Source organism: Squalius cephalus (genome assembly GCF_949319135.1).
Source record: "Squalius cephalus genome assembly, chromosome: 1".
Classification (NCBI taxonomy): domain Eukaryota; kingdom Metazoa; phylum Chordata; class Actinopteri; order Cypriniformes; family Leuciscidae; genus Squalius; species Squalius cephalus.
Genome location: NC_137122.1, coordinates 51,250,860 through 51,275,578, shown reverse-complemented (window position 1 = coordinate 51,275,578; position 24,719 = coordinate 51,250,860). Strand labels below are relative to the sequence as shown.

Sequence of the window (24,719 nt, the reverse complement as noted above, 5' to 3'; positions counted from 1 at the left end):
TACTAATGAATAGTTTGTTTCCATGTAAACATATTGTCGATCGCAGATAGTTCTTCACAAGTTTGAGATGCTCGTGCTCGTCATTGTGCCAGTTTGCCCAGCGCTTTCGCCAGCCCTACAGGTGAAAACAATGGGTAATTATGAAAAGAAACGTATAATTACTAACCAAGGAAACCGAAACTAAATGGAGAAGAGAGGGGGTGCCCACTGATCTCTCTATATAAAAACAATTATTATAGATAACACTTATAAAAGACTTAAAGATCAGTATTTTTGCCACTACCAATGTCACAACTCTGCAGCTTGTGTATCATCTAGAATTCAGTTTTTCATTCGTAAATACAACTTTGCCCCCTCATTCATGTGCTCAGAACTTGTAATTACGATATTTTCGACTCCACTTGCTCTCCTTTGAGCAGGAATGAGGAATTAAACTTCTTTACAGACACACCTGTTTTACACACGTCACTCAAACACAGAAGCAGGAAACTATTTCAACTCCTCAGTTCAGAGAAACAGAAACTTAAGTGTTGTTGAGCTGTTGTGTGTTTATGTCTCTCTGTAGTCATGCAGTAAAATGGCAGAAGCCAGAATTTCAGTGGATCAGAATGAGTTCACGTGTCCAGTGTGTCTGGATCTCCTGAAGGAACCCGTGACTATCCTCTGCGGACACAGTTACTGTAAGATCTGTATTACTGACTGCTGGGATCAGGAGGATGAGAAGAGAGTCTACAGCTGCCCTCAGTGCAGACAGACCTTCAGTCCAAGACCTGCTTTAGCTAAAAACACCATGCTAGCTGAAGTGGTGGAGAAACTGAAGAAGACTAAAGTTCCTGCTGACTGTTACGCTGGAGCTGGAGACGTGGAGTGTGACGTCTGTACTGGAAGAAAATACAAAGCCGTCAAGTCCTGTCTGGTGTGTCAGGAATCTTACTGTCAAACTCATCTTGACCGTCATGAGGAATATCACTCTCGTAAACCACACAAAGTGATTGATGCCACTGGACGACTGCAGGACATGATCTGCCGTAAACATGATAAAGAGCTAGAAATGTTCTGTATCTCTGATCAAGTGTGCATTTGTGTTCGGTGTAAGGAGTATGAACATAAAAACCACAAAACTGTATCAACTGCAGCACAGAGGACAGAGAAACAGGTATGAGCTGAGAGGGATTGATCACGCAGAAATGAAAAGTACTGTCTTTATTTACTCACCGTCATGCCAAACCGGTTTGAAGAAGCCTAAACATTGAAAGTTTCCTCCAAAAAGGAGACAAAGTTTAAAGTAATTTAAACAACTCCAGTGTTTTTAAAACATAGTACACTTAATTGTTTTGAATGCGCACTTGTAGTGTACTTCAAATCTCAAAAGTAAAACCTGTACTTGCAGATAATATAATATTCATGAAATAAAAGGCTACTTAAGTGCACTTAAAGACAGCACACTTACATGATTGTTTCTTAACAAACGTAAGTACACTTATAAAAAGTTATAATGTCAAATTACCATTATTTTTTACTTTAAATGACATTTTAATCATATTTAATATTTCAGTTTAATGAGCTTTTGTCGTGCTTTAAAGAAGTGCACTTATTTTGATGTGTGGACTGACATACTGAAGCTCATGTAAAGTACTTGATTATAATTTTAACTATGTTGTTCGATATCATATATTTTAAATTTACTAAAGTGCAACTTAATCATTACAATTGTGCAAATACAAATATATTTAAATACATTTACCATAAATGTTTGTCAGTAAACTTTAAAGTAAACAGTAATATTTAACCATTATGTCAAAGTCCTACTTAAGAGGCTCAAAAAACACTCTAAAGTTAACCTATTAATATAAATTGAATCTGTAATACATTTTCATTTAATTGTAAATATCATGCAGCTAAGTGTCTGAAAACATTATGTTCAGTTCACACTTAAGTTGTTCTTTTAAACTATATTATTTCCAGTATGCTGAAATGTACGTTTTTTCCTCAACTTGGAGCCTAATTTTGATTCACAAATCAAATAATTGATCAACTCATGTATACGGATCATATAAATTAAATATGGTGTGTGGTAGATTCTTCCTTAAACCTAAATCGCAATCGACAAATCGACGTCCCCGAACGTCTACTATCGACGTTTAGTCTATCTGGGTCTCGTCTACAAATCGACATCCCCATTCAATAATAGTCATCTAACTAACTTGTTACCCTAACTAACTTACTTCCTGCGCAGGAATAATCGACAAACAGACTTCAGCAAATGTTCTTTTTTTTTTTTTTCATATGGAAAATTTGCTTTATTATACACTTATATATATATATATTTTTTTTTGATATTATCTTTTTATTTGGAAAGGCAAAATCCCATCACATACATTAATTACAATTTTAGGCGTTCAAGTACATAGGCAGGGATGCATTCAGAAAGTTTAGATGAGTTGTCCATATTGCCCTTCTGAGTTTTCCTTTTACGGACCACTGAATTCTATCCTTCTTTAATTTCGACAAGATTTTCCCTCTCTTAACTGGATTGAGTACCCCATTTAATATTAAATTATGCTATCTTTAAAGACCTATTTTGCATCTATGTGATTCCCCCCTTCATCTCGCTCAGAAACCTAGTGCGCTTGCAAGAACCGGCAGGGAATGAACGACTAACATATTTATAAACATAAAACCGAACACAATTTGTCCATGTGACTCCCTATGTAGGGGTCTGTTAATTTGACCATGTTGAGCCTCCCAAGGTGGCTCGAAGGGAAAATTCCCCCTCCTCATTCCGGAGGGAGAGGCCCTTACCTGCAACAGTCGCATGGAGAAAAAATAAAATAAATAAAAAAAAAAATACACAAAAAGGGGGTTCAAAGATGAAAAGTTAGTCCTGACCGAACCAGTCAATCCTGCCATGAAACTCCTCCACTATTTACAATACAGTTCAAGAAATTTCACAATTAACTCCGTCGTCCTCGAACTTTTGGTTAAATCATTTAGGTCCCGGAGGGGACCAGTGATGATCTCCTGAGGCTCTGAGTTTCTCCCTGTAGCTTGAATCCCGTCCGGCTTTGAGTGTATCCTTCCTCGCTCATCTGTCTACTCTCTTCAAGGATAATCGCTGCACCTGTTCCATGAGCGTCTCCGGCGGTCTGGTGGTTGTTGTTACAGTGTAGCCTCTTCTCCGCAGGTCCTCTGAAGCCTCCTCTATAGTATCGTAGGTTTTGGTTTTTGGCATCTCACAACTTGCACTTTATTCCCCAATCAAACTCGTGTAACTGTCTATGGTAACTGTCTGTCACCCGTTCTACCATCCACATCTTTACTTGATAAACAAAAGTAGGATAAGAATGAGCATCAAACTGAAATAACCCGCATACATGGGGTGTTCGAGGTGCACATACAATACAGACTGCCGACAGTTCAACAGGGCACGCGCAGCTCTTAAAGGGGCCACACCTTATTTCCACTCATTACAGCTTCCATCCTACTGAACAGGTACCGGTATAGAAGGCAGAAGGGATCAGGCCGTGAGTCCAGAGACGGCTCTGCGCGAGTGGTATTTATGACAGTAACGTTAAATACAAGTACTCCACAGCGACTCTAGGGGTCGCTGTTTGACAAAAACAGAAAGCTGCATAGTGTGCCTTTAATTTATTTAGTATGGCGTTATTTTCCTGTCAAATGTGTACTTTCGCGCTACAATAATGCACTCTCGACATTTGACAGGAAAATAACGCCATAATTTAGCACTGCCCTTCAGAGGCTAAATAAGATATTAACATGTAAAAGAAAGTAAGAAAAATGTACACATCACTATCATCTTGCTCAAACGTTTACCCCTGGCTCTTAATGCATCGTGTTGCATTCTTGAGCATTACCTTGTAGATTCTGAATAATGTAACCAATCATAATGCAGATATCCATCATTTTTGTCTGACAAACAAACCAAACCAAAACCAAAAGGTGTGTATTGGACATCTTTTTGCAGTTCTAATGTTCATTCATGTTTAATTCGTGCTATAACTAAAATAGATGATCAGTTCACATGCTGATTGAACTAAGGCGCTACACATTAACGTGCCACAAAATGCTATTTATTGTTTGAATTTCACAAAAATGACACAATTTTAAAGCTGAGACTTTATTTTATACCAAAAGGAACCTGCTCTGTCTTGTCTGTTGGCGCATTGTCAGTATCCTCTTTGCTCCGCAATATATTTTTAGCTGTGTTTTAATATATTTTAATGGCTTGTCGGATGTAGCAACAGTAACTAAGAGGGGCGGGTCTTTGTGAAAGGTCAATTTCAGATCATTTAAATCTTTGTGGACTTGGCCGGACTCGACTCGGACTCGGATGTTAAGGACTCGGACTCAAGTCCGACTCGGGCCCCTTTGGTCTCGGACTTGGACTCGACTCTGGCTCGACAAAGGTGGACTCGGACCCAACACTATAAAAAATCCATCACAGGTGACATCAAAGACATCAAATTTCACTGGTGCTTGTGTCATGACATGTGACTTGGACATGCAAGAACTAGTGAGGTTTGATGTTATTGATGCATCACCATATTTATGGCTGAGACATTCTTCAAAATATCTTCTGTTGTGTCCCACAATAGACAAAAATTCAAACAGGTTTGGAACGACATGAGGGCGAGTAAATCATGACAGAATTAAAACTTTAGGGTGAAGTATTATTGAAATAATGCTGACACTGGCTTCATATTCATTCATAATCTCATTTCAGGAAACTATGAATCTGTGGTGTGAACCTACAGTATAACCTTACCATGCTGGATCTTTAACCACTCCATCAATTCTGGATTTATGTACTTTAATTTTATTTTGTGGTAGTAGTTATACGTGCCTTTTGCTGTTATTGGTTTGTCCTCCAGAAACAGCTGAAGAAGACGCAGATGAAGATCCGTCAGAGAATCCAGCAGAGACAGAAAGATCTTCATCAGCTGAGAGAGGCTGTGGAGTCTCATAAGGTGAGTCTGGAGAAGAAGAGAAGTGTGAGACGTCTCAGTTTGGACTCACTGAACTCACTTTGTGATTGTGATGTGTGTGTAACAGCGCTCTGCACACACAGCAGTGGAGGACAGTGAGAAGATCTTCACTGAAATCATCCGCTCCATTGAGAAAGGCCGCTCTGAGGCGACACAGCTGATCAGAGATCAGGAAAAGACTGCAGTGAGTCGAGCTGAAGGACGACTGGAGCGACTGGAGCAGGAGATCAATGATCTGAGGAGGAGAGACGCTGAGCTGGAGCAGCTTTCACACACACACCATCACATCCAGTTCCTGCAGGTAACAGAGATCTAGAAGAACTGGATCATAGTGGACTTGAGCAAGAGACCCACAGAGAAACATTTCATGAGAGCAGAATGAGACGAACTTAAGCAGGACAACAAAAAAAGCACTCTAAAGTTCAGCTATGTGCATTTAATAAAGAAATTAAAATATACCATACCACATTCATTTAAATGCAAATAACATGCAATTAAGTTTCTGAAAACATTACAGCCAATCTGCAATCTGCAATATTTCTATTTCAAGTACGGTACTCTTTTTAAAAGTGAACTTTCTTTTTCACAAGGAGTGCAAGTGACATATACTGGAGTTTGTCAATGTCATATAATGAATATGAGAATCTGATTGTGTGAAAGAGCTGGATTGAAGCGAGTCACTGAAGAGAAGTGAAGTCAACAAGAGCCGCTCAGATCTGATATAGTGCAGGTTATTGGCTGAAGTGTGGAGATGATGAGTTTTGATTTCTGTTTTCTGTAGAGTTTCCAGTCTCTCTCAGCACCTCCTGAATCTAGAGACAAACTCGACGTTCCCTTCAGTTCTCTCTCTTTTGATGGCGTGAGAGAATCTGTCCGTCAGCTGGGAGACAAACTGGAGGATTTCTGCAAAGAGGAGCTCAAGAAGATCTCTGATAGAGGTAAAGTCCTGCTCCTCCTTTATAAAGACGTGCGTAGAATGATCAGAAATGTGAACGAACAACAGTTTCTGAAATGTTCCTATGATTTATAAAACATCCATTAGCACAACTAATTTTCCTAAATGCATTCCACTTTATAAATCACAGTTCATCTTTAATTCAAGTGCAAAGTGAGCAAGTGCATCAACTTTACAGAACAGCGACAGACATCCCTTGACGGTTTAGAAGTAAAATATACTTATTTCACGTAGGATGAAATCCATTGGAATTTATCTGAAATGGATGAAATCCATCTGGAGATTCATCTGTTCTCAGAAATGAGTTCCCTTTCAGTCGAGAACGTCAGACGTAGTCGACTGGATCATAGTGGACTTGAGCAAGAGACTCACAGAGAAACATTTCATGAGAGCAGAATGAGACGAACTTAAGCAGGACAACAAAAAAAGCACTCTAAAGTTCAGCTATGTGCATTTAATAAAGAAATTCAACTATACCATACCACATTCATTTAAATGCAAATAACATGCAATTAAGTTTCTGAAAACATTACAGCCAATCTGCAATCTGCAATATTTCTATTTCAAGTACGGTACTCTTTTTAAAAGTGAACTTTCTTTTCCTAACGACTGGTTAGAGAAAAACGATTGCTTCACTGATCCAGTTCACTGTTCATTGTTGCCGCGGTCATTTCCCTGTGTGCTCCGGCACTGGTGATGGGTCCCATTTCGTGAAAGAGCAACATGGGTGTGTTTGCGTCTTTTTCAAGATGCTATTCCACCCGTGCGTTTCTGGATGCGATCATTCCCTGTCCCCCCAAATGGACGGTCACAATGGTTGTATCACGTGTTTTTAGAATGTAAATATATAATGTATGTGTATATATGCAGCACGCTGAAGCAGCTTTTGTGGATAGTTTGTGTTCTCATTGCGAGGATATGACTATATGTTGAGATCGAGACTCGCCTTCATGCGTGAAGGTTGAGTCCCCATTACCATGCCCCGTTACAGCGTCGTGTGGAATGGGTGATCAGAGGATCATAGTGAGGCTTCCCCGCCCGGTAACCAATCCCGGTGGGCCCCTCACTCCTCTATCACATTGCACCCGGTGGAGCCCCCCATGAAAATGCCTGAATAAGCTTTTCCCCCCTCACTACCCTTGAAGGAGGAGTGGTGAAGGGTTGCGAGGCTGTCCCTCCAATAGAGCGGTCTGGCGTGACACAGGTGCACCTGTGTCCGGCGGCCATTGCTTTTTGGACAGGGTCCCTCGTCTCCCCCTAAAGCCGGTGAGTTCTCGCCCGTTCTGACGGGCAGAGCTTAACCTGTTAAGCTGCAACCCCACTTTTGAAAAATCCCCAGAAATGACATACCCAAACTGAAACAGATACAGTTCATGAACCCTTTGCACTAAAAGCACAAGTATGATCTCATTTGAAAGCTGACACCTGGTAGTTTATTGTAAATGTAGAATTAATTATTGTCATAATGATTTTTTTTTTTTAAAAATAGCTTCAAAGTTTTGTAAAGTTATTAGAAATTTATTTTTATGAAACATATTCATGAAAATACAATTGAAGTTGGCACTGTAGCAATCTAGAAATGCACTGCAGCTAAAGCCACATGTGTGACCATGTTATATTTAAAATCTGAAAATGATAAGTCTAAAACTCTGTATTTAGTTAAATGTTTTTCAAGATCATGTCAAATTACTTTATTTTGATTAGACTCTAAAAATGCTACTGATGTTTAGTCATCTTCTAAGCATCCATTCAGTCTTTTGTCTCTATTGTTTTGTGGTGCAAACGAACCCCATTCAGTCTCAGTCTCCCCCTGCACACATTCACACCTCTCCAGCCTGGTTATGGCTCTAAATATGCATTTCTTTTGTCTGCATTATAGTTACTAACGACGGGCTATTCACAGGCTATTCATAGGGTTTCAATCCCTAATTTCTTTTATCAAAGTTCTCACTTCACAAAAAACTGTTGAAACTGTATCAAATGCACTAAAACATTTCAGTAGCTGCTAAGCATTCCTTTTTAGAAAAAAAATCATAAAAGAATAACAGGTGGCAGGTGCACCTAGGCTAGCTAGCATGTTAGCTTAGCACACCATCAATACACAACCATTTATGAGATTAAAACCATGTTTGTACTCCAAACTTACTTTTATAACGCAAGTCGAGTGTTTTAAATAATCTTCTGTGATCTAATTTGGCTTCAGATAAAAAAATCAGACAGAAAACATATTTATAGTTTTCTGCACGATGATAAAGTCTATATCGATTAGCATTACATTATAAATATAATCTATTATTATGAAAATACCTGGCATGGCTTGAAGAACACAGGCAAGTCAAATATCATTGCAATCATGTTTATTGTCTTCAAAACGTCTGTATCTGCATATTACAGCGATATCTGTTGTGTTAGCTTTGTGTGTATCAGTGACGTCCTGGAATGTCACATGATCATGGCCCTTCTTCATGTTCCATATATGGACTATTATTGTGCATAATAGCGCCCTCAGGCTATTGGTATGAATTGAAAACACAGCACAACTCAGTAAGAAGCGCTCATAATGATCACATCGACGCATTTGGGTATAAATTCAATAAATATTATTCCTGTCTATAGAAATCTGATGTGAATCTATGAGAATATATCAATATTTCTCCAAGTCTGCACATTTTTTAGCTAAAAGCCCTGAAGGACGTTGTTTTGTGTATCGCTGTCATGACGACAGCACAGAGTTTTTTTTCTGAATGAAAGCGGCTGACGCGCATAATTCATATTAAAGGTATCGACTCATTTTTTCATTTCATAACTCCTGACACAAATTAAGACATAACTGTCACTATAAGTTTCTCAGAATACAATAGTGGTCAAAAACTGAAACTTGAGTCTTATATCTTTTTAATGATGTATAGTTTGTCAAGGTATAACATTAAATCTGATAGTAAATTTGAACTAAATAAAAAAAAAAACGCTTCAGTGCGCCGACGCACTGGTGAGGCTTAACAGGTTAAAAGGCCTGTGGTCAAGCCGTCTCCTCTTGCGTACCATGGCGCTGCTACAGGTCTATCAGGCCAGGGCACTCATGGACATGCACGAGGGTTTAGTGGACAAGTGTCCACTAAAGTCGGCTATGGGGCCACGTATAAAGGGCATGCAGTAACAGAGGTATGGGCGCCCTCTGACTGCATTGGCATTCATTGCCTCGAGTTGCTTACAGTTTCCTCGCTTCGAGACACCATTGCTCGGTGACCATGTACTGTTCTGACAACATTGCGACCGTCGAGCTGCGCTCCCCTCGCTTGTTGCTCACCCGCCACCTCCTCCTTGGAGTCAGAAGCTTCTAAGGTCGCTTCATTCCACTTATTTCTGCTGGCTTGCTCAATCGTGCCACTGACAAGCCTCATGACAGCCTCTGGTTCATATACAGGGGCCAGCTGTTTGGGACCACTTCAGGGCCGCAGAGCCACATCTGTTGCCCCTCCGGACTTATCCCTCCACCAATTGTTTCTTCTCCTGTCTGAGTGGATATCCCTCGACACAGAAAGAACTCTGGCCACAGCTGGCCCTGGGCCCCCCGCAGAAATGCGTTCCCCAGTGAACCTTCTTGCACTACGGTGCTAAAATCAGGAAGAGATGGAGCAGGTCTTGCTAGTTTCCCATTATTGGCCCAACCAACCTCTCCTCTCGACAGCCTTCTTGATTCCTTCCTCTGAGTACATTCTCAGGGATGGGGCATGACGGCACCCATGTCTAGACCTTGGAGAGTTCCAGGTCTGGTTCTAAAAAGAACGGGACGCGGAGGTTCTGGTTACTACCGCAAGAATTTTTATGCAGTAAAGACCATCACTTCTGTGAGAGCACCCTCTCAAAAAGAGGCTCGCTCCCTCTTAGAAGTGGAACCTATTCGCTGAATTGAGTCTTCTCTCCATGAGGAGATCCCGAAGGTGTTCGATCACTTCAGTGCTTCCTTCCTGTTAACGGTTGGAGTGAGGCTGTCTCCTCCACCTCAAAATGTTGTAGCCTCTGTACTGACGCACATCATGATGCAGTGCCGTGGGGAAGTGCGACTTGATCGTCAGGTCCCTGAGGGGAGCAAGGGGAAAAAACTGAAATCCTCTTTACCCTCTTGGGAATTATCTCTGGTGCTACTGCACTGCAGAGACCTCCATTGAGCCCTAAAGACAGTGAGTTAAAAATTCTGTTTTTAACCCTCTGGGGTCTGAGCTGTTTTCTGGCCCTGGAGGTGTTCTGACATGCTCTGACATTTGTGCTTATTTCTGTTACTTGTGACATTTTCATGGCTAAAGTCTGATTACACTGTATTTAGCACAAACGCTGCTACAATAATATATCAGCAGCATGTATGTAAAAGTTTGTAGTTTTGAGATAATGACATTTATGCGTGGTTTGTGAAAATACAAAAATAAATTGTCACTGAAATAAGGCCATGAAACCCATACTGATTATTTCTTCACAAGACTTTTGTAAATTGTATCACGTAGCCTAGAATATTTGCTCCAAAACTATGTGAAAATCATCCTGGCTGCTCATTCAGATAAGAAAATACATTGATATAAAATATGTAAGACGTGTTTTCTGTAAGAAAGCTTTATGCGAAGAGGCGTGATCACATCATTAATATGTAAGCCTTTCACACCTGAGAAAGACAAAGACATTCCCCTAACGGCCCTATTAGGAGCTATCAGGCCCTGTCATTCTGAGCAACCTTGCACAAAGAATGAGGAGATTTAAAAAAGAATGGCTTTTAGATTGTTTGGATTTATTTACAACACAACATAATCCAAAGATACACATCAAATGACAAAAAAGCACATTATTGAAAACAATGATCCAAAGACAGAGACCTTTGTGCCATTCCTAAAAACATTGTACATACTTTTCATTTCCAATGTGTTTGATTTTCACTTTACCATGTTCATGTACAGAGACTCATGTGAATGTTAAAGTCAACAGGACTCATCCGTGGGGCATCTGGTCCCTGTGAAAAACAAACAAACAAACAAACAAACAAAAAAAACTGTGAACATGCTGATATCAAGAGAAACTATAGGGCTGAACGATTTTGGGAATAGATTTTAGATTTTTCTGGTTAAAATTGCTTTTTAAAATTCACAGAATACGCACACAAATGTTTCCAACAATAATGAACACCAGGTTTGTTGTGCCTTGTAGGCATAGGCTACGTGCAGTGCTGCATAAAATAATAATAACAATAGCCTATAGCAGCCTATAAATCTTCCAAAAGATTTCAGTAACAACTACGTAAGAGAAAAATATATTGATTATCATATGTTACTTCAAATGTTTCCATTCGTTATGATGATATGAAATGAGATTAGAGTGAAAACATGAAGCCTTTGTTTGGTGCGTTTTGCTTTTCAAACCCACAGCGCGCTCCAAAATATGAAACATTCAACACAGAGCGCGCTCCAAAATATGATACATTCAAACGCACGGCGTGCTCCAAAATATTAAACATTATGGTTACCATATTATACATATCTACGTTTGAGCAGATATCCACAAACACAGTATAGTAAACACAGTTCTAAATATTATAATATTCACCTTATATCTAGCAACAGTTCAACTGCAATGTGAAGTTTATGCAACAATAACATAAACTAATAATTAAGAATTTCTTACCTTACATCTTTCTTGTCTTCAAATCGCGTTCTTCTTCTTCTGAGGTAAATCCAATGTAAGCTCACAGCGCGTCTTTCAAACTCGACGAAAGGCAGAGACTTGTGAAGTTTTTTCGTGCTTTGTTTTTGAGGTAACGAGCGCGTTCGCGTTCCATGTGGAGATTTGCATGTGAATCTCTTTTGCGCGTGTGGGCGTGGTCAAATTAAAAATAATGAGCAAGGGTTTGAGATACTGGACATCTTGTTGGTTTTATACATATTATTTAAACAGAGAATATTTGTTTTCAGTTTGAATCCGATCATTTAAAAGTACACACTTAAATGTTTATAAAGGTATATGGCTTATAAATGTGTGAATAGTATTCGCTGAGTTTTGTTTCAGTTTATAGACGTGCTCAAGAAAAAAAAGTTTACCGCGACGGAGAGGCAGAAAGCACACCCTATTTATTTTCTTTATTTTACAAAAGCACAATGTTTTGATTTGATTATAAGTGGACACATACAAAAGTAGAAATATCACAGATTCTTAAGTTCTTCAGTAATTTAAGTTTATTGTGCTACTATGTGAAAAAAATCCAGCAAAACGCGCCGGTGCGTTTGCCGACCTCAGAGGGTTAAAGAAACAGTTCTCCTGCTTGTTTGGTCTCTTTCTAGAGGGTAGGGACTTGCCCGCATTTTCGGTCAACGAATCGTGCCTGGAATTCGGGCCGGCTAACTCTCATGACCCCTGAGAACCCGGCCTGGATATGTGCCCAAGGTTCCTACCTCTCTTACGGGACCAGGTGGTGAGCCTGCAAGCGCTGCCCCGGAGGAGGCAGACCTTAGCCTAGACCTTAGACCAGCTCTGTCTGTTACAGAAACCAGCAGAAGGGAAGGCTGTTTCCAAGCAGAGGTTGGCCCACTACAAGTGGTTGCCTTCTTCTTGGTGAGAAAGTTTTCCAAGATGCACGTGCCCACTGGGCGGTGAGCTCCTCCTAAGCGAGGGTATTGCTCCCTCCTAGGCGTTGACACAGAGTGCCTCGCTGAACAGATGTTAAATAGAGTTGGGGACTGGGCGACACCTATACACGTTCGCTAGAGAACTAGCCTATGTGTCGAACCGTTGCTTCCCGTGGGCTCCCTTCACATGAAGCCAGTTTCACTGTAAGCACGGTTCGAAGTGTCGTCTTGCGGCGCCATTCCCCTCCTATGGACTGGATATGTGTGCAATTCTTGCTCCAGTTGAGTTCCCTCTTAAACCGAACCCTGTTGAGTTCCTCCATACCCTTAGGCAATGGACGTGGCGGAACATCCGAAGCCAGGCCCATCACTCGTATGCACTGGTGGAACCTGTGTTAGGCTGGGTCCATATGTTGTGATCCCTATGGCGATCCCATATGTGTATTCTTCCATGGTACGGCTCCCTGCGGCGAGCCCGTGTCTTCCCTCGGCAGAGTCCCCTCTGCTGTCACTGTCAGTTGATCTTCCCCCCTGATATAGGCTGGAGTCATCCCAGTGACATTCCATATGTTGTACTGCCCGGCTTTCCGGCCAGTCCATATGTGTATTCTCCACATGTTACCTCCCTTCGGGCAGGATGTGGTTTCCACAGCGTCCCTTCCTTCCTTGACAGGGTACGCTTTCCCAGTGGTCCTGTGGAACAGCAATTGACTTCCCAGGCCTAAGCCTTGCCCTTCTCCGCCTCAGAGTTGCCAGGGGGTCAGGAGGCTTTCGTCCAGGCACTGGAAGGTGGCAGCTCTAGTGGCGCTTTCCATAATAAGATCCCATTCAGTTGATGTCGACTACGTCTGACGTTCTCGACTGAAAGGGACCGTCCTGGTTGCGGATGCAACCCACCGTTCCCTGAAGGAGGGAACGGAGGACGTAGTCCCTTAGCCACTATAGCTGGACCACCGCTGACTCTGAGTTACTCTCGGCTCCTCAGCGTAAAGTAACTAGTGCGTGCATCCACTTTCGTATTTATACTTGCGCCGCGGGGGCGGAGTGTGTGATGTGAAACACGCATGCCAATTTGCATTGGCTCATTCAATAGTACTCTAAGAAGACAGGCTCCCTAGCATGATCCCATTCAGTCGACGTCGACTACGTCCTCCATTCCTTCCTTCAGGGAACGGTGGGTTGCATACGCAACCAGGACGTTCTCCATCATCTAATATCATAACATCAGATTAGAAACTTCTTAGAAATGGATGCATTTTATCTGTCATTTATCTTCACATTGTTCATGTCTGTTTATTTCCACAGTCACATTCACCAACATGAATCCCCAAATCAGGAACGACCTCCTACAATGTAAGTCACCTAAGAAACAAGCAGAAAAACTCACTGAATGTGTTCATGTTCTTCCTGTAGAAGGTGAAATAAATCATGATTAAAGAGTTTAATAATTAAATGATGATTTGCACAGGATATCTGATCAGCTGTAATGAAACACTGATGATACATTGAATAATGAGTCATGAAGAGTTCAGATACATTAAAAGATCAGAGAGATTCATAATTCCTGTTTCTGATGTGTTTTCTCTCCATCAGATTCCCATCAGCTGACTCTGGATCAGAACACAGTGAATAAACACCTCCGTCTGTCTGAGAGGAACAGAGTGATTACTGTCACTGACAGAGTCCAGCCGTATTCTGATCATCCAGACAGATTTGATCAGTGGCCTCAGGTGTTGTGTAGAGAGAGTGTGTTTGGACGCTGTTACTGGGAGACTGAGTGGAGTGGATGTGTGTATATATCAGTGTCAAATAAGAGCATCAGCAGGAAGGGAGGGGCTATTGAGTGTGGATTTGGACATAATGATCAGTCCTGGAGTTTGGACTGCTCTTCCTCCAGATACTCATTCTGGCATAATAACATACGGACTGATCTCCCTGTAAAGTCCATCAGCAGAAGAATAGGAGTGTATGTGGATCACAGTGCAGGAACTCTGTCCTTCTACAGCGTCTCTGACACAATGAGCCTCATCCACACAGTCCAGACCACATTCACTCAGCCGCTCTATCCTGGGTTTAATGCTGCTAATAAATCATCAGTGAAACTGTGTTGATGTTTCAGTAAAGAGATTTTACCCATAATACTTTGAGCTGCAAGATAAATCAGTAACAGTGAGATGTTTTAGAGTCTCTTATTTTCTCTTACATTTTCACATGATTTTTGTAAACCTCAAGATGTGAGTAAACAAGATGCAAAAATGTTAGAATTGCATGATCTACTATCTCATTGGACTATAATGCATAAAAATGTCATTAAAATAATGACAAATATTAGTTATTTATATTATAAATAATATAAATAAATGCAAATTACATTAAATACATCTAACAGTACATTAGTGAGTTGAAAAATATATATAATAAATGTAACTTAACCCTCTGGGGTCTGAGCTGTTTTCTGGGCCCTGGAGGTGTTCTGACATGCTCTGACATTTGTGCTTATTTCTGTTACTTGTGACATTTTCATGGCTAAAGTCTAATTACACTGTATTCAGCACAAACTCTGCTACAATAATATATCAGCAGCATGTGTGTAAAAGTTTGTAGTTTTGAGATAATGACATTTATGCGTGGTTTGTGAAAATACAAAAAAAAATTCTCACTGAAATAAGGTCATGAAACCCATACTGATTATTTCTTCACAAGACTTTTGAAAATTGTATGACGTAGCCTAGAATATTTGCTCTAAAACGATGTGAAAATCACCCTGACTGCTCATTCAGATAAGACAATATATTGATTTAAAATTTTTACGATGTGTTTTGTGCGACAAAGCTTTATTAATATGTAAGCTTTTCACACCTGAGAAAGACAAAGACCCTCCCGTGACAGCCCTATTAGAAGCTATCAGGCCCTGCCATTCTGAGCAACCTTGCACAAAGAATGAGGAGATTTAAAAAAGAATGGCTTTTAGATTGTTTGATTTATTTACAACACAACATAATCAAAAGATACACAACAAATTACAAAAAAGCACTCATTGAAACCAATGATCAAAAGACAGAGACCTTTGTGCCATTCCTAAAAACATTGTACATACCTTTCATTTCCAAGGTGTTTGATTTTCACTTTACCATGTTCATGTACAGAGACTCATGTGAATGTTGAAGTCAGCAGGAGTGGCATCTGGGCCCTGAAAAAAAAAAAAAAGTGAACATACTGATATCAAGAGAAAGGCCTGCACGATTTTGCGAATACATTTTAGATTTTTCTGGTTAAAATTGCTTTTTAAAATTCACAGAATACACACACACACAAATGTTTCCAACAATATATAATATAATGAACACCGGGTTTGTTGTGCCTTGTAGGCATAGGCTATGCGCAGTGCTGCATAAAATAATAATAACAATAACCAGCCTATAAATCTTCCAAAATATTTCAGTAACAACTAAGCTAGAGAAAATATATTGATTATCATGTTACTTCAAATGTTTCCATTCATTATGATGATATGAAATGAGATAATAGTAAAAACATGAAGCCGTTTGGTGCGTTTTGCTTTTCGAATGTATCAAATATGATACATTCAAACGCGATCGCGCTCAAATATAAAACATTATGGTTAGCAGTGGCGTGCACAGGGGGGGGGGGGCCGGGGGGGCTCAAGCCCCTGCCCCTTTTGTCTCAAAATGTATTGTGCCCCTCTCTGATAAATGTAAATAATAATTATTATTAAAATAAATATTATAATAAATAACAATACACTTATACACCATTGCCACGAACAATAATAATACAAACAAATATTAAATATTATTTTTTTGGCGGAAGCATTTGGCGGAGGTGAAGTGGCAGTAGGCGGAGTTCTTTTTTTCAGCGCTATGTACGCAGCAGTTCGCCGCGAGTCTTCAAACTGCACGGGCAGCAGGTAATATTAAGCTAATACGGAAAAGTTACATTTATCCTACCATGCTACTGTAAAAGTTGCGGCAGCATGTGAGTTATGCTTAACAATCATAAAAGTATTACTCAATTTCAGCCGCATTCTGAGTCTGACAATGTCATTCGTTTTTGTCCAGGCCATAGCAAGTGTTCTTAGCTTGGGGAAATACATCTAGTGAAAGGAAATTTCATGTCCAAGGAAAAGTCCATGTCCAGCTCTAAATTGTAAGGAATTTATATCTTTGATTTCATAGTAGGCCTACACTTTACAATGAGGTTTATTTGTTTATTATTCATATTAACTAACATTAACTAATCATGCAAAACAACTAAAAACATTACAGATCATGTACAAAGTAAAAAATCATCAATTGCCAGAAAGTATCCAAGGGTTGTTCACAGAAAGAGAATGCCAACATAAGGGGAACTTGTAAAATTCAAAAAGAACATAGGACCAATGCAAAATACCATTGTATTTCAGTTAAAGGTGTAAATCTATGGAATAGCTGTCATGAGGAACTTAAAAAAAATATGTGGGGCACTTAATAAGTTAAAGAAACTATTTAAAAAATAATGCACTGAAACTATATGAAACCATTTAAAGAATGTTAAATGAACAAGCTGCTTTTGTTGTATTTGGATTGTGCAATGGTATTGCACAGGAAATACTAATGTTTTTGTATTCTGTTTATATTTGTTTGTCAACATTATAATGATGTAAGACAATAATTATTTTTATTTTTTATTAAAATATGAGATGTTTTAAAAAGGTAGGCATTATAAGCAAGAGCTTTAGCCTACACCTCAGACTGTGCTGTTGTTTGTTAGCTCAACTGTGTCTGAAACTAAACTAAACATTTGTTAGGCTACTGTATAGGCCTATTTGTTAATCTTAGTTAATAATAATACAACTTTTAATTGTTTGTTCATGTTATGTCACAGTCAGTGCATTAACTAATGTTAACAAATACAACTTTTGATTTTAATAATGTTTTAGTAAAGGCTGAAATTAATATTAATTAAGATTAATAAATTGTGTAGAAGTGTAGTTCATTATTAGTTCATGTTAACAAATTTAACTAATGAAACCTTATTGTAAAGTGTTACTGATTTCATGATAGCTAACACTTTATTGAATACATAGGCCTACAATTTATAACATCAACATAACTAAACATGAATTCCTCATAATTACCGACTTGATTCTCTGTTTTGTTTGGTAAAGTAAATAATATTTAGTTATATTATCATCATTTCCGAGAGAGGCTCTCTGACCGACTGCTGCTCTCCATCGAGTGAGATATTCCAAATAATTGTGAGGAAGTCATTAAAATATATAAAACACAACAGACAGACGGGTGCTGCTTTAAATACAGGTGATTTATTTTAAAAATAAATGTTTTTTTTTTAAAAGTGCCCTTTTTGGTCCTTCCGCCCCTGCCCCTGAGGAGGTCTGTGCACGCCACTGATGGTTACCATATACATATCTATGTTTGAGCAGATATCCACAAACACAGTAACAGTAAACACGGGTCTAAATATTATAATATTCACCATATATCTAGCAACAGTTCAACTGCAATGTGAAATTTATGCAACAATAACAAACCAATATGTAAGAATTTCTTACCTTACATCTTTCTTGTCTTCAAATCGCATTCTTCTTCTTCTGAGGTAGCCTAAATCCAATGTAAGCTCACGGTGCGCCTTTCAAACTCGACGAAAAGCAGAGACTTGTTAAGTGTTTTGGTGTTTTGTTTTTGAGGTAACGAGCGCGATCGCGTTCCATGTGGAGATTTGCATGTGAATATCTTTTGCGCGAGTGGGCGTGTTCAAATTAAAAATAATTAGGAAGCGTTTGAGAAGCTGGACATCTTGTTGGTTTTATACAAATTACTTAAACAGAGAATATTTGTTTTCAGTTTGAATCCGATCATTTAAAAGTACACACTTAAATGTTTATAAAGGTATATGGCTCATAAATGTGTGACAAGTATTCGCTGAGTTTTGTTTCAGTTTATAGACGTGCTCAAGAAAAAAAAATTCACTGCGACGGAGAGGCAGAACGCACACCCTGTTTATGTTCTTTATTTTACAAAAGCACAATGTTTTGATTTGATTGTAAGTGGACACATACAAAAGTAGAAATATCACAGATTCTTTTTTTTATATTTCTTTTTTCTGTATGACCATAAATGACAGAGTAATTTAAGTTTATAGTTCTACAATGTGAAGAAAATCCAGAAAAATCATATGATCATATGTGGGGGTTCATGACATCTAAAATATAATAATTTATATTTTATTTTTATTTTTTTACACAACTGGACAGTCAAGGCTAGTGTAAGCTCTGGTGTTGTTAATCAATGCTGTTTCTGACCCTTTAAAGAGGATCAAAAATGAAGAGCTGCCAGATAAGAGGACTTTTGAAGATAGGAATAATAGACAAATCCTTCACAAGAGAGAGAGAGAGATTTTATCTTCTGATATATATTTTTATTATTATTATTATATTTATTATTATGTAATAATAATAAATATTATTATATATAACACTTGTATAACACTTAAAGATCAGTATTTTTGCCCCTACCAATGTCACAAGTCTGCAACTCGTGTATCATTCAGTTTTCATTCGTAAATACAACTTTGCCCCATCATTCATGTGCTCAGAACTTGTAATTACGATATTTTCGACTCCACTTGAACGACACATAAACAGCAGGAAAGTGACTCTCCTTTGAGCAGGAATGAGGAATTAAACTTCTTTACAGACACACCTGTTTTACACACGTCACTCAGACACAGAAGCAGGAAACTATTTCAACTCCTCAGTTCAGAGAAACAGAAACTTAAGTGTTGTTGAGCTGTTGTGTGTTTGTGTCTCTCTGTATTCATGCAGTAAAATGGCAGAAGCCAGAATTTCAGTGGATCAGAATGAGTTCACATGTTCAGTGTGTCTGGATCTCCTGAAGGAACCAGTGACTATTCCCTGTGGACACAGTTACTGTAAGATCTGTATTACTGACTGCTGGGATCAGGAGGATGAGAAGAGAGTCTACAGCTGCCCTCAGTGCAGAAAGACCTTCAGTCCAAGACCTGCTTTAGGCAAAAACACCATGCTAGCTGAAGTGGTGGAGAAACTGAAGAAGACTAAAGTTCCTGCTGACTGTTACGCTGGAGCTGGAGACGTGGAGTGTGACGTCTGTACTGGAAGAAAATACAAAGCCGTCAAGTCCTGTCTGGTGTGTCAGGAATCTTACTGTCAAACTCATTTTGACCGTCATGAGGAATTTCACTCTCGTAAACCACACAAAGTGATTGATGCCACTGGACGACTGCAGGACATGATCTGCCGTAAACATGATAAAGAGCTAGAAATGTTCTGTATCTCTGATCAAGTGTGCATTTAAACATAAAAATCACAAAACTGTATCAACTGCAGCACAGAGGACAGAGAAACAGGTATGAGCTGAGAGGGATTGATCACACAGAAATGAAAGTGCTTTCTTTATTTACTCACGGTCATGCCAAACCAGTTTGAAGAAGCTATTTGAGGAATGTCTCATCTATTTTAGCCTAAACATTGAAAGTACAAAAGTTTCAAGCTCCAAACAGGAGAAAAAGTTAAAATTTAAACAACTCCAGTGCTTTAAAAAAGTAGTGCGCTTAATTGTAGTGAATGTGCACCTGTAGTGTACTTAAGATCTTAAAACTACATTTTTAAACCTGTACTTGCAGATAATATAATATTCATGAAATAAAAGGCTACGTAAATGCACTTAAAGAGAGCACATGATTGTTTCTTAAACTTAAGTACACTTATAAAAAGTTATAATATCAAATTATACTATATAATATTATTTTTTACTTTAATCTGGACATTTTAATCATATTTAATATTTCAGTTTAATGAGCTTTTGTCGTGCTTTAAAGAAGTGCACTTAATTTGATGTGTAGATTGACATACTGAAGCTCATGTAAAGTTCTTGATTATAAGGTTAACTGTAGTGTGTTGTTCGATATCATATTAAAAGTTAATATATTTTAAATTTACTAAAGTGCAACTTCATCATTACAATTGTGCAAAATTGTAAATACATTTACCATAAATGTTTGTCTGTAAACTTTAAAGTAAACAGTAATCTTTAACCATAAGTCAAAGTCCTACTTAAGAGGCTCAAAAACACTCTAAAGTTAACCTATTAATTTAAATCTGTAATACATTTTCATTTAATTGTAAATTTCATGCAGTGTCTGAAAACATTACGTTCAGTTCACACTTAAGTTGTTCTTTTAAACTATATTATTTCCATAAGTATGCTAAAGTCAAGTGTGTTTTTTTATAAACTAGGATCCTAATTTTGATTCACAAATCAAATCATTGATCAACTCAAGTATACGGAGCATAAAAATTAAATACATCAGAATCATCAAACTTAACTGGTGCTTGTGTCATGACATCATGATATTTAGTCATGTGACTTGGACATGCAAGAATCAGTGAGGTTTGTTGTTATTGATACATCACCATATTTATGGCTGAGACATTCTTCAAAATATCTTCTGTTGTGTCCTGCAATAGACAGAAAATCATACAGGTTTAGAACGACATGAGGGTGAATAAATGATGACAGAATTAAAACTTTAGGGTAAAGTATTCATATTTGAAATAATGTTGACACTGGCTTCATATTCATTCATAATCTCATTTCAGGAAACTATGAATCTGTGGTTTAAACCTACAGAATAACCTTACCATGCTGGATCTTTAACCACTCCATCAATTCTGGATTTATGTAACTTTAATTTTCTTTTCTGACAGTAGTTTTACGTGTTATTCGCTGTTATTGGTTTGTCCTCCAGAAACAGCTTAAGGAGACACAGATGAAGATCCACCAGAGAATCCAGCAGACAGAAAGATCTTCATCAGCTGAGAGAGGCTGTGGAGTCTCATAAGGTGAGTCTGGAGAAGAAGAGAAGTGTGAGACGTCTCAGTTTGGACTCACTGAACTCACTGTGTGATTGTGATGTGTGTGTAACAGCGCTCTGCACACACAGCAGTGGAGGACAGTGAGAAGATCTTCACTGAGATCATCCGCTCCATTGAGAGAAGCCGCTCTGAGGCGACACAGCTGATCAGAGATCAGGAAAAGACTGCAGTGAGTCGAGCTGAAGGACGACTGGAGCGACTGGAGCAGGAGATCAATGATCTGAGGAGGAGAGACGCTGAGCTGGAGCAGCTTTCACACACACACCATCACATCCAGTTCCTGCAGGTAACAGAGATCTAGAAGAACTGGATCATAGTGGACTTGAGCAAGAGACTCACAGAGAAACATTTCATGAGAGCAGAATGAGACGAACTTAAGCAGGGCAAAAAACAAAAAAAACAAAAAGCAATCTAAAGTTCAGATATTTGCATTTAATACAAAATACTAAACTATTCCACATTCATTTAAATAGCAAATAACATGCAATTAAACCATTACATCTAATCTGCACATAATTTTTTAAGTATATTATCTCTGTTATAAGTAACGGTACTCTTTTTAAAAGTGTACTTTCTTTTTCAGGAGTGTAAGTGACAAATACTGGAGTTTGTAAAATTAATGTTATAATGAATATGAGGAGAATGTGCTGATTGTGTGAAAGTGCTGGATTGAAGCGAGTCACTGAAGAGAAGTGAAGTCAACAAGAGCCGCTCAGATCTGATATAGTGCAGGTTATTGGCTGAAGTGTGGAGATGATGAGTTTTGATTTCTGTTTTCTGTAGAGTTTCCAGTCTCTCTCAGCACCTCCTGAATCTACAGACGAACTCGACGTTCCCTTCAGTTATCTCTCCTCTTTTGATGGCATAAGGGAATCTGTCCGTCAGCTGAGAGACAAACTGGAGGAGCTCAAGAAGATCTCTGATAGAGGTAAAGTCCTGCTCCTCCTTTATAAAGACGTGCGTAGAATGATCCGAAATGTGAACGTACAGTTTCTGAAATGTTCCTATGATTTATAAAACATCCATTCACACAAATAATTTTCCTAAATGCATCCCACTTTATAAATCACAGTTCATCTTTAATTCAAGTGCATCAACTCTACAGAACAGCGACAGACATCCCTTGATGGTTTAGAAGTAATAAATACATATTTGACGTAGGATGAAATCCATTGGAATTTAGGATCGAATCCTATACGTGTGTTTTATATATGAGGCATCTAGAGATTCTTCTGTTCTCAGAAATTAGTCCTTTTATCTAAAATTTACAGTTATATTTAAGTTTTTTTCACTAAAATAATTTAGTATTTGACTAACCAATTTATTTATAATACACTTAATATATTTGTGAAATTTCTATCAAATTATTTGAGAATGTAGAATTAAACTGATATGTTTCAAGAAACAAAAATATTACTTAATTCAAATCAATATTATTAATATATAACACAATCTTAAGAAATTAAGTTTACTCAATTAAAACAATGGACCCCTCCCCCATCCTCTGACATGACGACAACTCTCATCAGATTCTCATTTTCTCTCATCAGATTCCCATCAGCTGACTCCTGATCTGAACACAGTGAATAAACACCTCAGTCTGTCTGAGAGGAACAGAGTGATTACTAACACTGACAGAGTCCAGCCGTATCCTGATCATCCAGACAGATTTGATCGGTGGCGTCAGGTGTTGTGTAGAGAGAGTGTGTGTGGACGCTGTTACTGGTAGATTGAGTGGACTGGGAGTCGTGTGTTTATTTCAGTGTCATATAAGAGCATCAGCAGGAAGGGACGGGGTAATGATTGTGGATTTGGACATAATGATCAGTCCTGGAGTTTGATCTGTTCTTCCTCCAGATACTTATTCAGACACAATAACATACAGACTGTTCTCCCTATATATAAAGTCCATCAGCAGAAGAATAGGAGTGTATGTGGATCACAGTGCAGGAACTCTGTCCTTCTACAGCGTCTCTGACACAATGAGCCTCATCCACACAGTCCAGACCACATTCACTCAGACGCTCTATCCTGGGTTTAATGTTTGGTCTGGATCATCAGTGAAACTGTGCTGATGTTACAGAATAGACTGTTGTGGAAGAAATTTAATCTTCTATTATGTTTGCACTTAATTATATTCATAGAATCTTATAAATATGATGGTAATTAGATTAATGTGGTGTCGAAACATATTCTTATTAATATATGTATGTGTATGTCCTTGTATTTGACCGGACAGAAGTTAATGTGACTGAATGTATGACCGAGACAGAGAGAGTCTCCATTCAAGGGTGTAATATGATTAAATATGATAGACAAATCTAAACAATATGTTAGTTATGGCTAAGATGTATCTTGATGTAGCCTCGGGAAAACAACCTTGGGGGAGGAACAACTATAAAGAATGAAGGATACTCACTCGTTGTCACACTCTGCAGGCACTTTGTAATGACTGTATGACTGCTGACCTTTCCTTGTAAGGGAATAAATAATTGTTAAAGACAATTGATCCATGTTTGTCTCTTATTCAGTGATGTAAAATTGTTTGTCACGACAATTTGGCATTGTCGGCAGCATTCCATGGATGTGTCTCTTGGACCCGAGAGCGGACGGTGTTTGGCCACCTGGACTGAGTAGTTCCAGCCCTACCTCGCAAACTTGAGAGAGAGGGGCCGACCGCAAGGGCCTAAGAGAGACACCACTGGAATCATCAAAAGAACTGAAGTGGCGTAAGCTGAGACTGGTAAGAGACAAAGTCTAAATTGTTGAAAAGGGATGAACTCATGATGGTCAATGGAACACAGTGGTGGACTAGTACAGATTGCTAGTCCAGACTAGTAGAGTTTATTAGTCTGGTGGGTTCAGTTAATCCACGGGAGTGTATTGGGGGAAACTCCGAGGGTCTGTTTGATCAAATTTGTGAGTAAAGTTCTCGCTGCATGGCGTGAGAATGAGTGCTCGCCTTTTTCAATTGAGGTGAAAATTGATTTCTCTAGAGACGTCTAGAGTTATATAGGAGCGCCAACAAAAAACACGGAAAAAAGGGACCATCATGGGGAAATCTCAGAGTAAAAGGCGCAAAAAGATCAATCTGATGAACCAGTGTTTTTTCTGATGTCTGTTACTGTCTGTTGTTTGAGATGTGTATGTGGATTGTAAGCAAACAATCATGTAATGTTAGAGGAGGCAGAGCGCAAAGATAAAAGTCGAACTGCCAGGAG

General features: G+C 38.8%; 1 protein-coding gene and 1 pseudogene across 2 annotated transcripts; both read left to right on the top strand.

The window, feature by feature from the left end:
• Positions 1-509: 509 nt before the first annotated feature.
• LOC307158883 (tripartite motif-containing protein 16-like) lies at positions 510-14,886 on the top strand. Its single transcript, XM_079871858.1, has 6 exons — positions 510-1,156; positions 4,893-4,988; positions 5,074-5,307; positions 5,788-5,944; positions 13,869-13,916; positions 14,157-14,886. Exons 1-6 carry the CDS (start codon positions 578-580, stop codon positions 14,672-14,674), a joined length of 1,632 nt encoding a protein of 543 aa, XP_079727984.1. The 5' UTR covers positions 510-577; the 3' UTR covers positions 14,675-14,886.
• A 4,525-nt stretch (positions 14,887-19,411) lies between these two features.
• Positions 19,412-23,573, top strand: LOC307166280 (tripartite motif-containing protein 16-like protein; annotated as a pseudogene). Its single transcript has 5 exons — positions 19,412-19,906; positions 21,372-21,465; positions 21,551-21,784; positions 22,282-22,426; positions 23,049-23,573. The product of its transcript is annotated as a tripartite motif-containing protein 16-like protein (transcript).
• The last annotated feature ends 1,146 nt before the right edge of the window (positions 23,574-24,719 follow it).